The 20,637-nt window shown below is 63.3% G+C and overlaps 1 protein-coding gene across 1 annotated transcript; it reads left to right on the top strand.

Moving 5' to 3' along the window:
* Window positions 1-504: 504 nt before the first annotated feature.
* NRBP2 (nuclear receptor binding protein 2) lies at window positions 505-20,407 on the top strand. The gene is made up of 18 exons (XM_063131276.1): window positions 505-700; window positions 8,742-8,864; window positions 9,101-9,202; window positions 9,855-9,944; window positions 10,646-10,686; window positions 10,798-10,892; window positions 12,024-12,047; window positions 12,311-12,394; window positions 12,504-12,559; window positions 12,712-12,807; window positions 14,433-14,565; window positions 14,660-14,762; window positions 15,064-15,114; window positions 15,432-15,567; window positions 17,076-17,129; window positions 18,052-18,115; window positions 18,502-18,557; window positions 19,285-20,407. Exons 1-18 carry the CDS (start codon window positions 584-586, stop codon window positions 19,351-19,353), a joined length of 1,494 nt encoding a protein of 497 aa, XP_062987346.1. The 5' UTR covers window positions 505-583; the 3' UTR covers window positions 19,354-20,407.
* The last annotated feature ends 230 nt before the right edge of the window (window positions 20,408-20,637 follow it).

The raw sequence follows: 20,637 nt of genomic DNA on the forward strand, positions 1-20,637 counted from the left end.
TGCTGGGGCGGCCCACGGGGACCTGCTCCGCCGCCTCTCCCAAGGCAGCTGGAGGCCCCGGGGCAGCCGAGCCGAGCCGAGCCGTCGGTGTGCTGGGAGCTGGGACTGGCGCGGGCTCCCCGCTCCCCCGTTCTCTGGGGCAGCTCCAGGAGGGTGGGGGCGGCAGGAGCCCCCGCCCGTCCTTGGCGCCCCGACTCCGGCCCGGGCGGGCTGCCGTCCGCCCCTTCCGAAAGCGTCGCCGTGGTGAATGCGTCTCCTGCCCAGCCGGCGCCTACGGCGGAGGGCCGCCCTGCAGAGCGCGCAAAGCCGACGAGCGGGCGGTGCCTCGCCTCGCCTCGGCCGGGGCGCGCCCCACGGTCCCTGCCCCACGGTCCCCGCCGCCGCCGCCGCCGCCGCCGCGAGCCGAAGGAGGCGGCTGGCCAAAGCCAGGCTCGCTCGGCCCGCTCCTCGGCGCGTCCGGCTGCGCAGGCGGAGCAGAGGCGGGCCGGACGAGGCGGAGCCAGGCTGGTCCCGCCCTGGCAGCGGCGGAGGCCGGGCGGAGAGCGGCCGCGAACCCCCAGCAGCCAGCGCCGCCGCCGCCAGGATGTCGGGGGCTACGGAGGCGGCCCCGGTGGCCGCGGCGTCGCAGGAGGAGAGCGAGGACGAGAGCGAGGTGCTGGAGGAGAGCCCGTGCGGCCGCTGGCAGAAGCGCAAGGAGCAGGTACGCCTCGCCCAGCCTCGCCGCCGCCCCTTCCCCCGATCGGCGCCTTCTGCCTCCCCCCGCCCCGAAGGAGGGGGATGGGGCAGTGCGGGGACCCCCCCCGGAGAGTCGGACTAGATGCCCTTCAGGTGCTTCCGCCGCCCACCCCCGACTCGCCAGACGGGGGCGGCTGCTCTGCGCGCCCGCCTAGGTCCTCGGCAGCCATTCGGATGTGCCCGGCGAGCGTGGGGGCCGCCCCTCCCTAGGCGGCGGCGGCCCCCGCTGTTCCTTGCGCCGGTGCAAGCGAGGAATGGAGGCCCGCGGCTTCCCCCAACCGGTCCGCGGCCAGGGTGGGATTCAGCCTGGGGTCGGCTGGCCTCAGCCCTTGCAAGCGCGTCTGTGCGCCCTCTCTGCGCGTCCCGCACTTGCACCTCGCCAGGGCCGGGACGTGGGGCGGCGGTGGGGGCGGGCACCAGTCCCCCGCAGGGCCCGCCTGGCTCCATGCAGCCCTGCCGGCGGGGAAGGTAGCCGAGGGCGAGGAAGGACTGAGGGCGCCCCATGTCGCTGTCCACATGGGGCCCAGCCCAGGCTGTGTGGCTGCTGCGAAACAAGGGAGGCCGCGGGGAGTGGGAGACCGTGAGCGCAGGGAGCGGTGCCGGGGTGGATCAGGGCCTTTGCCGGGGCAGGAGCCGGGTGGGGCAGCGGGCCCCCAGGAGGAGCCCCGCGGGGAAGCCCCCGCCCCCTGCCTCCCTCCCCACCCCGCATATGGCAGGAACCTGTGGCGCCTGTCACCGCTGTTGGCGGCTGGTCTCCCAAGCTCCTTGGAAAACGAATTCTGTTTCCAGGCGTGGCCTGGATTTGGAAGCCCGACCCGGCCACCCCCACCCCCCAAGGACCAGTTCCGTGGCTCTTTCAGTGGGGACATTTGGGTGATCCATTTGGGACAAATTCCAAAAGCCGTGCTGGGGCAATGCCTTTACGTGCACCAACCCCAAAGCCCCACGGTGGTGCGCAACATGCGCTCTTCTTCTCTTTTGGCAGCAGAGGGGATGGTGGCACCCCTCATTCCCCCATGGTAGTAGGGCGCAGTACGAGCGCTCAACCTCACCCACCAGTGCTGCTGCAGCGTGGGTGCTGCCCTGCCCTTCCCCCCTGCCTGCCCTCACCACGCCGGGCCCGGCTTGCCTTCCATCCAACGGGGCTGGTCCGAGGCCCAGGCAGGAGGCCCGCTTCGCCAGTGTTGCGGGGTTGGGGTGGCGCTAGTCTGGGGCAGCCTACCTGGGCTAGGATGGGGGGAGCCCAGGCTGCTCCTAGGCATAAAGCAGCCGGAAGGAGGGCCCTGCGGGGGCCACGCACAGGGGTAGTTGATGCTCCGGCCACATTTGCTGGCCCCGCCCTGGGTTCCCGATGGCCCGGTCCCTGTCCCCCAAGCAGGCATCATTGGGGGGCTTCCTGGGTTGGGGCAGGTTTTTTTCCTCCGCCCTAAAAGGCTGCGATGCCCCTCCAAAGGCGGAGATGCCCACAGGAAGAACTCCAGGCTAAAATAGGTAAAGATTTCCCCCCACACACTGAAATGTGCCTCCCCCCGAGACTCTCTCCAGAAGGGAGTTCATCCCTCCAGCTGAGAGAGGTTCAGTGCCTCCGGTGTATACGCCACCAGGCCCCAGCGTGGCCCTTGCTCTGGGGGAGCCATGGCCAAGGCACTGCAACGAGCCTGTGGCTGCGGAGAAGTGGGCCTGGCTGATGCCATGTGAGCCACCCGGCCTGCCTTCGCTGAACTGCCCTGGCAGCCCATCCCCTGCCCTGCATGGGATGGCGGAAAGGGCCCTCCTCCATGGGAGCAGAAGCTTGGGGTGGGGTGGGGTGGGTTGGGGTGGGGCAGCCTCGCACTCACCTTCCCCTGCTTTGGCAACAAGCCCCCATGCCCACCCCGGCAGGTGCAGCTGTCACCTCGACCAGTCTGGGCCCAGCCCCCAACTCCAGAGGTTCCTTGGCTGGAGCAGACACCCCCTTCCCTTCAGACACATCCTAACTTGTGGTGGCTGAACAAGAAAGAGAACTTGGGGTTGTGATGGCCAGATTGATGAAAACGTTGAGCCAGGGAGCAGCAGCTGTGAAAAAGGCAAGCCCCATGTTGGGGCTAATTAGGAAAGGAACTGAGAATAGAACTGCCAATATCAGACTGCCTTTATACAAATCTATGGTGCGACCACACTTAGAATACTGTGTCCAGTTCTGGTCACAGCACCTAAAAAATGACATTCTCGTTGACAAGCTGCTAAGGTTTGGCATCGTTGGGTCCACATCTGGCTGGCTAACCTCGCTCGACATCGACTTGGAGAGCAGTAAACAGCGGGGCACCACAGGGCTCTGTCTTGGGGCCAGGATTATTCAATACCTTTATTAATGATTTGGATGATGAGATTGATGGGTTTCTTATCAAATTTGCGGATGACACAAAACTGGGAGGTCTGGCGGACAGAATGAGACGGCGATCTGATTTGGACAGGTTGGAAGACTGGGTTGAGAGCAACAAGATGTCCTTTAACAGGGAGAAGTGTAAAGTATTACATTTACGGAGGGAGAATGTAGGGTGCACATACAAGATGGGGGAGTGCGAGATGGCCTCTAGAAGGGTGAACGTGGTGCTCGGTTGCATTAGAAGAAGCATGGCATCAAAGATGTGTGAAGACCTGATTCTCTCTACTCGGCACTAGCGAGACCACACCTGGAGAATTGTGTGCAGTTCTGGGCACATTTCCAGAAGGACATTGGATAGGTTCAGAGGAGGGCAACACAGAGGATGCAGGGACTTGAGGACAGGCCCTACGAGCACAGGTTGAAGGGACCTGGGATGTTCAGTCTGGAGAAAAGGAGACTGAGCGAAGATGTGTGAGCAGGGTTCAGGCGCATAAAAGGGTGCCACGGGGAAGGTGGTCAAGAACTATTTTCCACAGCCACAGAAATTAGGAGCCAAAATAGTGGGCATAAGTTACAGCTACTTAGATTTTGATTAAATATAAGGAAAAACTTCCTGACGGTAAGATCTGTACAACAGTGGCAGAGTCTCCCTACGGAGGTTGTGGTTTCTCCATCTCTGCAGGATTTTAAGAACAGGCTGGACAGCCACCTCTCATGGATGGCTTAATTGGTTTTCCTGCACATTGCAGAGGGTTGGACTAGATGATCCTTGTGGTCCCTTCCAACTCCATGATTCTATGAAAAGATATGGTAGTGATGGAAAAAGTGCAGCAAAAGGCAACTAAAATGATCAAGTGGCTGGAGCATGATGCATCCTGTGGACAGGGAGACATTTTTCTCCCTCTCTCAAAATACTACAACCCAATGGGGGTCATTATCCCACAATGCTGATTGGTGGGAGATTCAGGACAGATAAAAGGAAGGACTTCTTCACAGAGTGCAGAGTTCAGCTATGGAACTCACTACCACAAGACGTAGTGATGGCCACCAATTTGGATGTCTTTAAAATGGGGTTACACAAATTCCTGGAGGAAAAGGCTACTAGTCCTGATGGGGATGTGCTACCTCCAATATCAGGGGCAGTAAATCTACATACACCAGTTGCTGAAGAACATGGGCAGGAGGGTGCTATTGCAGTCACGTCTTCCTTACGGGTTTCCTGGGGCAGCTGGGCAGCCACTGTGTGGACAGGACGCTGGACTAGATGGGTCCTTGGTCCGATCCAGCCTCAGGGCTCTTCTGGCAAACGTGCAAGGACTTTCTCCTCCTGGGTGGCTCCCCAACTGTGGAGTGCGCCCCCTGAAGCACTGCCGCCACAGTCTACCACTCCCCTGTCCTTTTGAAAGGATGTAAAGAGGTAGTTTTAGGGGCTGATGGGTTTTACTGTTTTAATTTTCTTGTTTTAAGGTTTTAAATGGTTGTACACTGCTTTGATAGCTTTTAGTAGATTAAGGGTCTGATCCAGCATCAGGGCACTTCTTATGTTCTGAGGAGGAGGAGGAGGAGGAGAAAACCAAGATTTCCCTGTAAGAGAAGTTCCTGTCAAGGAGGGCTTCTCTCTCACACAGGGATGGCCACTCCGGTGTGGCCTGGATCGGGTTCAGGTGGCTGCATCTCCCCCGGGCCGCTCTGGCCTGTTGGTGCAAGGAGGCTTCTGCTGCCTGAACTCCCTCTACTGAGCCCCTCCCCTCCAGTTCCAGGTTCAAGTCCTGCTGGGGTCTGGTGCAGTAGTGCCAGGATGCCATCTTTATGCCTGGCCTGGCCTGCTGCATCTTATCCCATTTTGCCTCTTCTCCCTCTTAGTGAAGCAGCCCAGACACCCCCTGCCACTGCCGCCCCCCAGTCCCTGCCCCGTGGGGGATACAGCAGTTGTGACAGCTCAGGCCAGGGGGAGAGGGGGCGCTCCATGGGCTGCTGGTGGAGAGGGCAGGATGCTGGGCTTGGGCGCTCCTTGTGGAAGAGCCGCTTATCTTGCAGGGCCCGGGGCTGGGGCTGGGCCTTATCGGAGCCTCCTGCTGTCAGGCTTAGGGGGGCGGAGGGCCTCAGCCTTTAGTTGAGCCTAAGCTCTGCCCTTTGCCCTAGACAGAGGAAGCCTTTCCAGGTTGCTTCCAGGCCTTTGAAGTAGGTCTTTGCTTCCTGCATTTCAGGTGCTCCCAGCGCCTCTCCTGTGCTCTTGAGAGGTGGGCGAGGCGAGGCTGCTGTGGTTCCCAGAGGAGAGAATGGGGGCTGCCTTTACTCTTGCACCTGGGGCAGGGGCAGGGTGTGCGAGGCCTTCGTTGCCCCGCCGCGTAGGCCCCTGGTGGGTTCGCTCCTGCTCCTTTGGCAGATTTGCAGAGAGTCCTTCAACCGCTGCAGTGTTTCTCAAACCTGCACAGCACGCGGGGCTGCCAAGCTGACCACTCAAGTCCCCGGAGCCCCCCCCCCCCTTGGCAGCTGCTCCCCTTGCTGCATGGCCTGGTGCCGGGTAGCCCTGCCTCCCTAAGGGCCCTGTGACCCAGGGCTGTTGCCTCCTGGGTCTCTCACAGCAGTCGCCATGACAACAGCTTCCTCAGAAGACCGTACAGGTAGCCAGCCAAAAAGCAACGAGCATCTCGTGGGGGGAGGGGCTCCCCCCTCCCTGGCAGACTGGGAGAAGAAGGAAATGCAGGACTAGACCCGCCTGAGCAACAGACACACACACCCCACCACTGCCCCCCCCAAGCCTCTGTGTGCACCAGTTGCTGGGGAACATGGGTGGGAGGGTGCTGTTGCACAATGTCCTGCTTGTTCATCCCTGGCCAATGGGCCACTGTGTGACCAGCGTGGCATCCTGCGGTGGGTCTTGCTTGCACGGGTGGCTACCGCCACTACCCAGGTCGTGTGGCCCAAAGAGAAGGGCAGCTCTCTGGTGCTCTGCTGATCACGGGAAGGGTCCCCTTTTGCCCCAGATCCCGACCCCATAAGCAGGCTCACCTGCACAAACACACCCTCTCAGGAAGGCAGTGACGAACCTTTTCCAATGGAGGCTTAAGAGCCGCCATCCAAATACAAACGAAAACGTATTAAAAATACGCCCCCCCGCCCCCCCGCGGAAGGGATGAACAGCCCTTTCCACAGAGGCAGCCCTTATCGGCTGCGTTCGGAGCACGCGCTAATCGGCGGTTGTTGTTTCCCGGCCTGTTCCCATCCCGCCCCCGCCGCTTAGCGTGTCGTCCGAACTCAGCCATCGTGTCTACAAGCAGCAGAACACACCCAAGGAAAACCAGCTGACTGATAGCGGGAGGCCAGACGGGGAAGCGCGGCTCCCCCTCCCCTCGCCCGCGGCGCGTAAGCCCAACTCCCAGGGGTGCCGCCCATGGAGCAGCCCCCTCCCGGCGTCCTGCCAAGCGGTGGGACGGCGCCAGCAGCCGGCTCCTCCGCTGCCCCGGAGCACGGCTCTGCCGGACCCTTCCGGCTCCGCGCCTTTCCTCTCCGCCGCCTCAGAGCTCGCGGGCCGGATGGCTCCCGGGGCGGACGGACGGCTCCGCCACGCCGCTGCCCGGCGTCCCCCCGTCCCCCCACTGCCTGCGCGCGAGCTCCGCTCTTGCGGCTCTCCCACCCGGCCGCCTGCAGGGCTCCCTCAGCAAGCTCTGCCCCCGCCTCCCTCGCTGCTCCGATGACGCCTGGCATCACGCTGCCCCCCCCCCCACTCTCTTCCTTCAAACCCACCCCCACTTGAAATCCGGGCCTCGCTCTCTCCCTTGCCCACCGGAGAAGAGGGGCCTGGGCCTGCTGCCTCCCCCGCCCGTATTGGGGACGGGCGGCTCCTCGGGGCAGGGGCCTGGCTGGCCCGTGTTGTCTCCCTGCTTCAGCTCGCCTTGGCCCCCTCCTGCGCGCCGCCTGGCTTGCGGCTCTGCTCCGCTGCTTCCGCTTGCCCAGCGCCGCCGCCCGTGTCCTGGATGGCCCCTTACGGCTCTCCAGGGCCGGCTGGGAGAGCCCCGGACCCGCGTCCTGGGCCCGCAGCCGCTCTTGGGCTCCTGCGCCTGCCCAGGCGTTGCTGCGCCCGACATGACCGCCCGGCTCGTGCTCGATGTGGTGGGACGAGATTGTCCGTCCTGCGGGGGGGGGGGGCTGGGGGGTCATGACCTAAAGGGACCTGCCCCTTTCGGCCTCTTGGGGGCGCAATCGAGAGCCCTGGAGGGGGGTGTCATCCCACTTTAGCCCTCGTTTTGGAATCCCAAGAGGAGTATTCATTACTTGTGTACCACTAAAATCCCGAAGCCGTCAAACAATGGCAGGAGGGGTGGGTTTGGTGCCCCCCCCCGGGCCCCCGCTCTGCCGGCCCGGCGGCACACTTTGCCCGAGTGGCTGTGGGGACGCTTTGCCTTCCCGCTTTGCAGCTCTTGCTTCACCCAGGGCCCTGCGGAGGAGGACGTGGTGGTGGGGGGCTTGCCTGAGAGGGGAGATGTGCGCCCCCCAGAGGTGCAGTTGTAGGGAGCTGGAGGGGAGCAGCCCCCCTTTGCCCTGTGCTGGTAAACAGCAGAGAGTGTGGGGGTGGGGGCGGGCATCTCCGGCTTCCCTTGCTGCCCCAGGGCCTTTGGGAGAAGGTCTCCTCAGGGAGCCAGTAATCAAGCCAGCTTGAGCGGCATCACACCCTGGCGAGCCCCACTCCTTTGCTGGGGGTGGGGGGCAGGAAGGTGACTTAGCACCGCCGAGGGCTGGCTCTGCTTCCCTCGCCTGCGCTGCCTGAGAGAGTTGCAGCAGGGGGGTGGGGCAGAGACAATGGGGCTGCTTTGTTCCCTGCAACACGAACTGCGCCTTTGCCAGCTCGGCTCCATCTTCACCTGTTAATGAACTCTGTGCCTGCTGCAGGCCTTCCTCCTGCCGGGCGAGGAGGTGGCCCTGGCCCTGGTGGAGGTGGGGCTGGCCGGCCTCAGCAGGTGCCAGGGCAAAGGGCTGCCGCCTCACTGCCACCAGCGACTGCTGTTGGGAGGGATTGGAGCCAGGTTGTGGCCCCAGAGGGGTGGGGGGGCGGGAGGGGGCCTTGCCCAAAGGGACCTGCCCCTGGCCTACAGGCCTGGGGGCCTGTCCTGGCCCAGAGCAAAGCACCACTTGCAAGACTTCCTGACAGCCTGAAAGAGTTCCCGTGCCTTTACCTCCCCTGTGGCAATAGGGCAGAGCCTCCTTTCCACGCCAGCTGAGAGGGGGGCTGGCCTGGGAGCCCAGCCCCCTCCTCTGATTCCCTGGCAGCACCCTGGGCGAAAGATGCAGAGCGGCCCTTTCCTGGTGTTGCTGGGCCGTGCGGAGAGGGAGGCCTGGAGCATGGGGAGGGGCCGGAAGGCAGGGGAGGGGCAGGCAGGGGGTCCGGGCCTGAGAGTGCCCTTGCTGGATCAGAGCCAAGAGGCCTCCCTGCCCAACGGGGAGCCCACAGGGGGACAGGGGGAAATGGGCTCTCTCTCGCCCCCCATCCCAGTGTTCAGGGACTCCCTGGGATCCATGAACCCGTGCGGCGCCCCCACCCCCGATCTCCCTTAGAAGACGCCTCTGCCAGGGTGGCCACGACGGCCCATCCCTTGCTTCGGGGCTGCCCCCTCCCCCCTCAGGCGCCGTGTCTCTCCCTCAGGTGAACCAGGGCAACATGCCAGGGCTCCAGAGCACGTTCCTGGCCATGGACACGGAGGAGGGCGTGGAGGTGGTCTGGAACGAGCTGCAGTTCATGGACAAGAAAGCATTCACGGCACACGAGGTGAGGCCTCGCAGGGGCGGGGGAAGGAGGGAGGGATCCGGCCCCACCTGGCTGCCCCCAAAGTCTCCCTCAGCTGAGGTGCTGCTGGGCTGGGTGGACCTGCCTCAAGGCTGCCCTGGAGCGTGGCCCTCTCCTTTCGCTCACCCCCCACCTGCGGCCCCTCCGGCTGTAGGCCCCCCTCAGCCTTTTCACCGTCGCCTTGATGCCCCCCCAACCCCCCTTCCGCGCCCCCACAGGAGAAGATCAAGACCATGTTTGAGCAGCTGGTTGTCGTCGACCACCCGAACATCGTGAAGGTTCACAAGTACTGGCTGGACGTGAAGGAGTCCAAGACCCAGGTGAGCGGCCCCAGGCGGAGCCCTGGCTGGGCTGGCCCCAAGGGTGCCCCAGGGCAGGTGGGGGGCAGCTGGGCCACTGTCTCTCGTGCGTGACTGCTTCTGGAGTGGGGAGCACCGTGGCGGGGCGGCCGCGTGCTTTGCCTGGAGGAGGTGCCAGGTGCAGGCCTGGCGGCAGTTCCGTCTCTCAAAGGCTCCCGGGGGGGTGGGGCTGCCGTCCTGGCAAGGCCCTTCCGCGGGCAGCTCGAAGGAAGGTGGGCCCAGAGCCAGACTCCGGGCCACTCCCGGGCTGCTCGCCAAACCCCAGCGCCCCCTGGCTTCAGCCACGCCCCGGTGGGCACCCTGGGACTGGCTCTCCAAAAAGCAGGGGGGGCTGGTCTGGATCCACCAGCCCAGCGTGGAGAAGAACGTGAAGGGCTACCCTGAGGAGGGGGCCCACATTAAGAGGGGGGCCTTTCCCCAGTGTTCCTGCGGCAGGGCTCGGCTCCACTCATGGTGCAGAGGTCTGGATGGTGCCCCTGAAACTGTCTCCCCAGCTGGGGGTGGGGGGAAGTCTGTGTTCCACAGGAGCACTGGTCCCTTGGTGCCTGGGGGGGGCGTGGAGGTGCTGGGGGGCCACAGGGGCCATTCCCCCGGACCTTGCTCTTGCCCGCAGGTGATCTTCATCACGGAATACGTCTCCTCGGGAAGCCTCAAGCAATTCCTGAAGAAGACCAAGAAGAACCACAAGGCCATGAATGCTCGGGTAGGAGCCGCTCCTGCCCCCCTGGAGAGGTAGCAGGCCCAACGCCACCCCCAGGCCAGGCAGGCAGTTAGCGTAGCCCCCACCACCACTGGCAGGAAGTGTCCCCACCACCACACCCCGCTTGGACCCCTGGCAGCAGGTGCATGGCTCTCGACGGGACCTTCCACACTCCCGGGGAAGCCACGGCGGGGCCTGATCGGTTGTGTCCACCACACCCTTTGGCTGGAGCAGGGGAGGTGGGCTGGCTGGGAGGGAGGCAGCAGCAGCTCTGCCCCCAGATCTCCTAGCCCGGCAAGCGTTTCCCTCCTTGCTGCCTCTCGCTGGTCAAGGCAGACGCTTTCGCCTGGCTGGGCTTCGCAGGCTGGGCGTGGGTGGAGATGGCGGCCCCAGTGGGCTTCTGTTTCCCGTGGGCTGGGCCACCTGCCCTGATCTGGCTAGCCCCCGGCCTGCCATTTGGGTGGCCCAGCACATGGCGTGGGTCCTCTGGAGCTGGGGGGCCCCAGGCAGCCGCGGGACACCTGGAAACAACTGCCCGGAAAGCATCTCTGCCCCCTGGGCTCCCTCCACCCCTGCTGGCAAGTTGCTTTGATTCACCGGGGGTGGGGGTGGCGCTGATGCTGGGCGTGGCCCCCACGCAGCCATCGCCCCTCCGGCCACGGATCAGCCCGCCTCTCCCCTCACTCGCTCCTCTCCGCCCCCAGGCTTGGAAACGGTGGTGCACGCAGATCCTCTCGGCTCTCAGGTCAGTGCCGGCCTTCCTCCCCCGCTCCGGCCGCGCTGCTGCCGCTGCCTGACCCTTCCTGCGAGGGCTGCAGCCCCGGGCCTCCTTCAGAGGTGCTTCTTCCTCCTGCAGCTACCTGCACTCCTGCGACCCCCCTATCATCCATGGCAACCTCACCAGTGACACCATCTTCATCCAGCACAACGGACTCATCAAAATCGGGTCAGGTACGGAGCCAGAAGCAGGACGCCCCAGGAAGGGGGAGCACAAGAAGCTAGGTGCTGGATCAAATTCCCCTGCCCCCCCGGGGGGGGAGCCAAGCAGACGGGTGTGGGAGGCCCATGAGCAAGAGACGAGGGCCACGCTCCTCTCCCTGTGGCCCGGGTACAGGCCCTGCTTCTGGCGGAGGCTCCGTTGGGCCCTCTTTGCCAAACGGCCGCCCGGGGCCACTCCTCGTCCTGCCGGCCCCTTTCCAAGCCACCCAAGGCAACGTTCCTCGCACGGCCAGCGCCTATATTTTATTCATTTATTTATTTATTACATTTATGTACCGCCCCACAGCTGAAGCGCTCTGGGCGGTTTACAACAGTTAAAAATGGTAAACATTAAAAAGTATAAAAAATTTTAAAACCATCAAAAACATAAAAACAACAGTATCCATTTAAAAACAACAATTCTGGGGTTCAATAAAAACAAACTTAATGTTTTTAAATGCTGTTAAAATGTCGGGAGAGGCGTTCCATCAGGTATTGCGGTCCCAAGCCATGTAGGGCTTTATAGGTTAAGACCAGCACCTTGAATTGGGCTCAGAAACATATAGGCAGCCAATGCAAGCGGGCCAGAATCGGTGTTATATGCTCAAACTTCCCTGTTCCAGCTATCAATTTGGCCACCACATTTTGCACAAGCTGCAGCTTCCGGACCATCTTCAAAGGCTGCTCCATGTAGAGGGCATTGCAGTAATCTAATTTGGAAGTTACCATAGTATGGACAACTGAAGCCAGGTTATCCCTGTCCAGATAGGGGCGTAGCTGGGCCACCGACCGGAGTTGGTAGAAAGCACTCCGTGCCACCGAGGCCACCTGAGCCTCAAGGGACAGAGAGGCCCGCAAGAGGGCGGTTCCCAGCCTACGTTTGTCTGGCCTCTGCCGCAGCAGGCAGGAGGGATGACCTGGCAGTCTGCCGTTCCTTCCTCCCCCGGGGTCAAGACATGAATCAGACAGGGCCACCAGGCCGGCCTGTGTGCTGCCAGCGCCCAGGCGCCCAGCAGGGCCCTTTCTGCAGTGGCTGCTGTGGGGAGGGAGGGGCTTTCGCTGTTTGCTTCAGTAACACCCCCCCCATCTCCTTCTCCTCCGCAGTTTGGCACAGAGTCTTTGCAAAAGGTAAGTGCTGTTCCTTCCGGCCCCTTCACCCATGTGGGCGGAGCCCCAGGGCTGCCTTGGGCCAAGCGGAGATGCAGCGCCCCGAGGGCGGGCGGCCTTCACCCAGCCTTGGGCTACTAGGAGTATGGAGTGCCCCCCTGAGGGGATGCGGTGTGGCCCTGGTCCATTCCTGGGGGCTGTGGACTCCCCGGGGTGCCTTCCTGCTGAGGGGGGCTCCCTTGGACCGCCCTTGCCTGATCTCGGTTTCCCCACCCCCACCCCAGCCATTCCACTGGAGCTCCGCAGCCCCCTCTGCACCGAGCGAGAGGAGCAACGGAACCTGCACTTCTTTCCCCCGGAGTACGGCCGTGAGTACAAGCCCCGTCCTGGGCGGTGGTGGTGGTGGTGGAGCGTGGGCAGGGCTCCCGTGGAGGCCGGGCGGTGGCTAGCTCAGCGTGGTTCTGCTTGGCTTTTCAGACATGGCGGATGGGACGGCGGTGGACATCTTCTCCTTCGGGATGTGTGCTTTGGAGGTAGGGGAGTGGCTGGGGAGATGGCCAGTCCAGGCCTCGTGGGGGCAGCAGAGGGGGGCTCCCCTCCCCTCCCCTCCCCAACGGGAGTCTCCACCCCAGCGCAGGTAGGGTGGCTCCACTGCTGCTAGGCCCTGCTCTGCTCCTCCCCACAGATGGCGGTGCTGGAGATCCAGTCCAACGGGGACACGTGCGTGACGGAGGAGGCGATTGAGCGCGCCCGGCACTCTCTGGACGACCCCATCATGCGGGTGAGCGAGGCTGCCCTTCTGGGAGGAGCGCTGGGCAGCCCCACGGCCACCTTCACCTCCCGGTGTGGGGTCAGCCCCCCTGCCTCCAGCGTCCTGCCCCCTGCCGCACCTACATTTGCCACTGCCCACCCTTCCGTCTTCCAGCTGAATTTTACCTGGGGAGCGTCACCTCTCTGTAGACATAGACACGTGGATTTTAAAAGCTGAGTTCTCACCACCCTGGATTACAGCTACTTGTTTCTTTGAGAACTGACGACACCAGCCGTAGGCAGCGTCCCCGGCCTTGGACCAAGGACCCCCTGAGTGGCAGAATTCTCCAGCGTTCCAGGCAGAGAAGGGTCTTTTTAAAGCCAAGTAGTTAGTTTGGGCTTTGTTAAAGGGGCACGTCAGGAAGTAGCCTTCAAGCCAAGGGACAACCATGGACCCAGTCAACAGTCGGACGCCTCCGTGTCTGAGGAAGGCATTGCAGGGAGCAAAGGCAGGCGCCACGGGCGGAATCTCTCCAAGCAGTCAGCAAGACTCCTGGGCTGAGACGGGGGTTGGGCTGGGTGGGGGCCTCATAGACCCCTTCCAACTCAACTGCTCTATGAGTCGTGGATAAGCGCTGGGCTGGAAGTGGCCGTGGCTCAGTGGCAGAGACCCTGCTTGGCACAGAATCATAGAAGAGTCGAGTTGGAAAGGGCCTCTAAGGCCATCGAGTCCAACCCTCCGCTCAGTGCAGGAATCCACCCTTAAGCATAGCTGACACATGGCTGCCCAGCTGCCTCTTGAATGCATGCAGAAGGTCCCCGGTTCAATCCCCAGCTTCTCCAGGTACGGCTAGGAAACATTCCCACCTAAAACGCTGGGGTGCCGCTGCTGCCAGTCTGCGTTGACTGTACTGGGCTAGATGGACCCAGGGTCGGACTCGGGTTCTGGTACTCTACAGCAGGACCCTTTCAGTCTGCAAAAGGTTTCTCTTCGCTGGAGAAGCCGGGAATTCAGAGCAGGCCTCCTGCCACGGAGCCAGGGTCTCGCTCTCCAGCAATTGGCTCGCAAAGACAGCAGGCGGCCTTGGAGCTGGCCAGATCCTCGGCCTTAGACTTGTGGTTGCCAAAGGGGCTGACAGTCATCGCATCGCATCCATGAAGCGGCTTGCTAAAAGCTGGAATGCATAGTTTCCCCCGGACACCTGGAAGAGGATAGACTTGGTGCCAGGCAAACGTGTCCGAGGAGGGCATCCCCGCTGAGAAAGCACCAACCCCGGCAGCCCCAGCCCCACCTCGTCTCCGTGCCCAGTCGGAGGGATGAGAGCCTTGCTGCACGGGCTGGGTGTTGTGGGGGAAGCCGCTCCTTTGATCGGCCAAAGGCAGCACTGTGGACCTGCTCCAGGGAAGCCAGGGCAGTCGGGCGCCCTCTCCGACCCACCTGGCCCGTTTCAGGTCATGGCTCCAGCTGCCAAGGCCTGGACCGATCATTGGTGTTTCCGGCGCTTTGGCGGGCAGCCCCTCGCTCACTTGGGCCCCAGCCAGTGGCCACCTCAGCGGGCTGCATGTGCCCCTTGGTGGGCATCTGTGAGTCCTCGGGAGGAGCTGTGAGGCTGTTCCTGTGTGGCTGCCCCTTAACCCCATGCAATGTCCCCACAGGAGTTTATCCTGGGCTGCCTCCTCCTGAACCCAGACAAGCGACCCACGGCCCACAACCTGCTCTTCCATCGGGTGCTCTTTGAGGTCCACTCACTGAAGCTGCTGGCTGCCCACTGCTTCATCAGCAACCAGTGTGAGTGGGCGGGGGGGGGAGGCTGGGGAGGGCAGCGCTGGCCTGGAGAGGGCTGCGCTCCCTGCTCAGAGCCCTGATCCTGCCTTCCTTGCAGACCTGTGGCCCGAGAACGTCGTGGAGGAGAAGACGAAAGAGCTGGACCTCAGCATCGTCATGGCGGAGATCCAACAGGAGGGCCGCCCCCCCGTGCAGTGGAGGTGGGCAGCTTGACCGGTGGGTGGGTGGGCAGCTGGAGAAGAAGGCCCTTGAGGGTGGCGTTTGGGGTGGCGTTCCTATCCCCTCCCCTCCCCTCCCCTCATAGAATCATAGACTGGCAGACTTGGAAGGGGCCTACAAGGCCATCGAGTCCAACCCCCTGCTCAAGGCAGGAATCCACCCTAAAGCATCCCTGACAGGTGGTTGTCCGGCTGCCCCCCTACTGCTGTTGCTGCAGCTGCCGGGACCCTCCCCCCTCATCTGTCTGCCTGCCAGCCAACCATCCCGTTTCTCTCCCGTCAGGTACTCAGAGGTCTCGTTCCTAGAGCTGGACAAGTTCCTGGAGGACGTGAGGTGGGTGTGCCCCAACGTGGCGGTGGACTGGGCCCCTGGCTGGCCCTGTGCTGGTTCTCCCCCTGCCCCAGGCTCAGCAAGAACAGCGCTGCCTCCCTGCCCCAAAGCCTGGGAGGATTGCCACGAGCCCACTCCCGGGTGGCCCTCGGAGTTTGGGGGGTGGGGGCTGAGAAGCGGAGGTGGCAAGGCTGAGCGCCCCCCCCCGCTGGGCATGGAGCACGGCTGCCCCCTTTCCCTGCTGCTTCTGCTCTCCGCCTTGCCGTGGGGCCCTTTGCTTTGAGTCCCCCAACTTGTGGGTGTCTCCCTTTCCCTGCCAGGAACGGCATTTACCCCTTGATGAACTTTGCCACCGCCCGGCCCCACACGCTGCCACGCTCCACTTCCCAGCCCACGGAGGATCCTCAGAAAGCCAAGACCCCCACACCAGAGCCCTTCGACGTGGAGACAAGGAAGGTAAGAGCAGCCGGAGGGGTGGGGGAGGCTGCGGTTGCAGTGCTCCGGCCGGGTGCCCCTTCTCAGCCTCGTGGGCCCAGCAGGCGGGCCCTGTCCTGCTGTTGCCTGGCTTGTGTTTCTTCACAGGGCTGGTGCTGGGTGCTCCAACTGGCACCCCGTGGCCGTCTGCACCCCAAGTCCACGTGAGCCCCACGTGCTCCCCACTTTCCCTCTCTCAGGCGGTTCTCGGCCTGCCCTTTTGTCCTGGGAGAAGCGGGGCAGGGACCACCTGAAGCCCAGAGCCCTCCCGAGGGCGAGGGAAGGAGACTGGGGAAGGAGGAGCCCTCCCCTTGGTCACCCCCCTCCTGATCCCTCCCCCCTTCCAGCCCAACTGAAGGAGCTCACTGTCGTTCTGGGGAGTGCAGAGGGGGCGGCGGGGAGGTGCCACAAAGGCTCTGCCCAGGAAGCCAGGACTTCTCCCAGCCCCCTGCCATGAGTGGCCACAGGGAGCCATCCCAAGTAGCCGAGTGGCAAGAACAGCGATCAAAGGTCACAAAGGGGCCACTTCATGTTGCGCCTGCTTGGCCGGCGTTTCGGAGCACAGGTGCAGTGAGGAGGCATCTTGTTGAGACCAGGGAGCCCCTGAGCGAGGAGGTGGGATCCCAAGCGGTGGGCAAGTGAGCCCGAGGCGGAGTGGTCCCAGGGCGAGCTTGGATCACTTTCCTTGATCGTGCGGCCCCACGTCACCCTGGCGGAACACCGGTCCCCGGGAACCTGCACTCTTCCTCCTCCTTCCCCCGCCTTCCCAAGTCTCCATTAGGGTGGGGGGACAGCCCCCCCTGGCCCCCCCAGCCCCCCCAGCCTTGTGGTTTCTTCCCTCCCCAGGGGCTGCTCACCGTTCTGGGCAGGGGGTGTCTTTGGGACCTGCCCCTTGCCCAACACACCCCTCAGCCCCCCACAGCCCAATCATGCTCTGAACGTGGCGGGGGGGGGCGCTTCCCTGGTGTGCTCAGACGGGGCAGTTCTTTTGGTGTGAAGGAGGGTTCCGCCCGGCTCAGGACGGCTGTCGCGTTAAGAAGCCCAGCCTTTGGGTGGCAGCTGCACACTGTGGGGAGCCTGAGAGCACCCCCTGCCCTCCCCCAGGGGTGGTCTTGCCCAGGGCATGGGAAGTCCTCAGCAGGACAGCCATGGATGTCCCCTGGTAACATGGAGGGGGTGGGGTGGGGGGTTGGACGCTGGGGCAGAAGCCTTTGGGGCCAAGGCTGGCCCTGCTACTTGCTAAAGGTTGGATGCTGGGAGGGGCTAGCCTGGGCGTGTGTGTGCAGGTTTACATGGGGTTCTGGTCATGGGATGGGGGAGGTGTATGCAGGGGCGCCCAGAAGGGTTTGTGTCTCCTGGCTGCCGGTCTGGCATGCTTCAAGTTGCCCCAGAAGGCCGAGGGCTGTTCTAAATGGAAGCCCCCTCCTCCCGAGGAGACGTGTGCCTGCCTGATTCTCTCCCCTTCCCTCCCTCCCTCCCCCCCGCCCCAGGTGGTGCAAATGCAGTGCAGCATGGAATGGAGCGAGGAGAAGCGGCAGTGGCACGTACGTGGGCCTCCGGATTCCTGAAGGGCCTGAGAGAGGGAGGGAGGCCAGCTCCCCACGGCAGGCCCTGAGTGGAGCTGGGGAGGGACCAGGCCTCGGACCTGGCACCCATGGGCTGGGGCGCCTGCCGGGAAAGGCCACCTGAGGGAGGGGCTGTAGAGGCCCCAGGCTTGATCCCTGTGACATCTCCGGGGAGGGGGGGCTCAGAAAGGGTCCTGCCTGGAAGCCGGAGGGAGCCGTGGCTGCTGGCTAGGTGGACCGGGGCGAGGGGTGGTGGCCTGGGGCTGACTGAGCGTGAGCCAGCCTCCTGGGTTTCAACTGGCCTCTGCTAGGCATGGGCTAGATCGACCCTTGCTCTGAGGTGCTGGGGGTAAGAAGGCAGCTCCGTGGGTCCCCAGTGGTGCTGGCTGGGCACTTCTCCCCCAGGCGCTCAGTAGTTCTCCCTACTGCCCCTCGACTGGGGGGGGGGGTCCTCCCTCCCTCCCTCCCTCCCTCCCTCCGTTCCCCACTGGCCCACAGACCGACAGAGATGCCGCTGAGGTTAGGGCCATTAGAGCAGGTTTCTCGTAGAAGATACTTGACCTGCAGGACCCAGAGGGCTTTGCATGCCAGTTGTGGGGTGTGTGGGAGGGAGGGGCTCTGGTGCTCCTCTCCCCATTCGAAAACACCCCCCCACCCCCCACCCCCGCAGGACCAGAGCAGCCTTCGGCCGGCAGGGCACTTGCTAGGTTCTGAAGAGCGGGAAAACCCCACAGAGTTCAAAGCTGTTGGGAGCAAAACTACTGCATTTGCTTCCTTGGCGCGCTGCTGGTGTTGATTCGGTTCTGGGACTATCGGCCCTTTTGGTCGTTTGCTTTAAGCACTTCGCGAAACGTTTTTAAGATGGTGACTTTGCACCTTGTGTGCCCCCCCCCCCCCGCAGCTCACCCTCCTCCTGGTCCTGGAGGACAAGCTCCATCGTCAGCTGAGCTACGACCTGCTGCCAAGTGAGTCCAACGCTTCTTCCCATGGCAGGTGGCAGGTGCCCCCCTCCTCCTCCTCCTCCCGCCTCCCTGGCGATGCCCCAACCGCTCCTGGCCATTGCCTGCTCAAAGCAGGTGCTTTGCTGGCCTTGGAACAGCCGTGCCTGCTAAACCACACGGGGGGGGGGGCTCCCTGCTATTCCTCCCCTGCCCCGGCTCATCCCAGCTTATCCCTGAGCTTCAGGTCCCACCCTGGCAGTATGGGGTGGGGGGTGGAAACCCCTCCAGGCTCTTCCAGGGCTGGGCTGCCCCCAGAAGCGCATGCCCTGAGGGTGGTGGAGGAATGGCCGCCCTGCCCAGCTCCATTCAGTAAGGCGTCCTCCTCCCTCCCTCCCACCCTCCCTCCGCAGCTGACCACCCCCGGGCCCTGGCCGCTGAGCTCGTGCACTACGGATTCATCAGTCAGGTGAGCTGCTCCATCCCACGGTGCCGTATAATGTGGGGCAGGAGGCGAGTGGGGAGGAAGGGGAGGCGTGCTTTAGACTGGAGCAGCTCTGTTGCTCCCAGAGGCGGCGCACGTGCAGCGCATGGAGGGGCGTCGTTCACCCAGCAGAGGAGCGAACGCGCCGTCTTCCATGTTTCACACATGTGTGTTTGTGTGTGTGTTGGGGGGTGGGGGGGAGTCCTTTGTAGCTCGGGGGTTTCTCTTCCCACAGCCCCCCTCCGGGAAGCGAAGCAGGGGTGGGGGCGTCTCTCTGGGCACCACCCGTCAGATCATGCAGACGGTGGCTTCTCAGAGTCAGGGCTGCAGCCCACTGGGTTTGCTGGAAGCAAGCAGAGGGGGAGCGAGGCAGAGAGGAGGTTGTGCGTGTGAGATTGTACCACAACTGGAGGGGGGGTCAGATTGAGGAGGGGACGCCAAGCAGAAGGCTGGAGAGCTGAGCAGGTTCCTGGGGGTAGGGGGGCTGTGTGGAGGGGGTGGGAGGAGGTGCATGAAGAGCGCAGCGGCCCAAGCTTTGAGGAACGTTTTGCTCTGGGGTTCCGAAGAAGCCTCTCGGTAAGGGGGCCCCGCGGAGGGGAAGGGGGCTGAGATCCGTGCCGAGGGCGAGGAAGGGCTGTGCCGGGGCTGCAGCACGTGCCAGCCAGGTGGGCCCCTCCCTCCCTCCCTCATCCTGGCCGTTGCCCCCCTCTAGGACGACTGTGAGAAGCTGGCCCTGTGCCTGGAGGCTGCCCTGCTCAAACACCAGCCGCCGCCCTCCTGAGCAGCCGCTCCAGCGAAGGGCTCTGGGTCCGGAGGGCAGGTGCTAGTGCTGCGGACCTTGGGGAGGCTTTGGCCACACTCTTCCGTCCACGCTGGCCTGGCAGATGAGGAAGACGAGAGGGGGGCTGTGCTGCTCCCACGCACCGTGGCCTGAAGATAAGCCGGAACCAGGCATGATGAGGCCAAGAGCTGGTGCTGGCCGGAGATGCGAGGTCCAAAGCAGATGGACTTCTGCCAGCAGCCCCCCACCCCCGGTGGAAGCCGGTGGGGGGAGTGTCCGCCTTCAAGAGCCTCTGCTGTGCAGCCACCCCCCTGGTGCGCTGGCCCGGCTGGAGAGGGACCTGTGCAAGCCTCGGGCAGACAAGGCCAAGCGCTGACATCCTTTGGCGGGGGCTGGACCACCCCTGCCCCATTCCCCCCCCCCAAGCAACCTTTCGTGGATCTTGGGCCTCTCAGTCCCTTGCCCTTCCCGGTGGCGGTGAAGGCGATGGAGGCAGCTGAGCTGCAGGTGTTTGGACTGGGAGGAACAAGGCACGCGGGACCCTCCCTTTCATCGCTGCACCGTTGCTGTTCCTGCTGCTGCTATTTTGAGGGCACTGCTCAGGCGCGCCGTCAGTCTCCTGGGGCAGCCTGGCCCTGGCTGTGTTTGCTGCTGCTGCTGCTGCTGCTGCTGCCGTTGCTGCTCTGCTGTGGCCTGCTGTGGCCTGCTGTGGCCTCCAGCGCTTGCCTGCTGCTTGCTGCGCTTGCATGCCGCGGACACCTTATGCGGACTGTGCCAATTCCCCCTGCTGTGCCATGTGGCCCAGGCCTTGCATTGTTGGCATCCCTGATAGCAACCGGTCCAATTAGTATATTAAAACATAACGAGTCCCTTGGGGAGCTGTGACCTGCTCAGTCTCTGACAACCGTTCCCTGGGGGTGCAGAGGACGCTCTGTGCCTGCAATGAATGACCGCTGTCCTATGTCTTTCCAACATAAATACTGCTGTGGTGGTACAGGGTCTCTGTTCACAACAATTGTGCACTTTTTCATAAAAGCACCAAGTTTACACTGTATGTGGACTAATTCACCTTAATAGTTTTTTGTACTATTTGGGTGTGAGGTGTGCAGGCTGCATGTTTCTGCGCAGCTATGAAGTATTTCGTGCCTAGATATGGAGGGACTGAAAGAACTGGGCATGTTTAGCCTGGAGAAGAGAAGATTGAGGGGAGACATGAGAGCACTCTTCAAATACTTGAAAGGTTGTCACACAGAGGAGGGCCAGGATCTCTTCTCCATCCTCCCA

Source organism: Elgaria multicarinata, chromosome 7 (assembly GCF_023053635.1).
Source record: "Elgaria multicarinata webbii isolate HBS135686 ecotype San Diego chromosome 7, rElgMul1.1.pri, whole genome shotgun sequence".
Classification (NCBI taxonomy): Eukaryota; Metazoa; Chordata; class Lepidosauria; order Squamata; family Anguidae; genus Elgaria; species Elgaria multicarinata.

Coding starts and splice junctions, on each gene's coding strand:
- NRBP2 (XM_063131276.1), top strand. CDS start 584: ATGTCGGGGGCTACGGAGGCGGCCCCGGTGGCCGCGGCGTCGCAGGAG. Junction 12,560..12,711: donor TCGGGATGTGTGCTTTGGAG/GTAGGGGAGTGG, acceptor TCCTCCCCACAG/ATGGCGGTGCTGGAGATCCA. Junction 18,558..19,284: donor ACTACGGATTCATCAGTCAG/GTGAGCTGCTCC, acceptor GCCCCCCTCTAG/GACGACTGTGAGAAGCTGGC.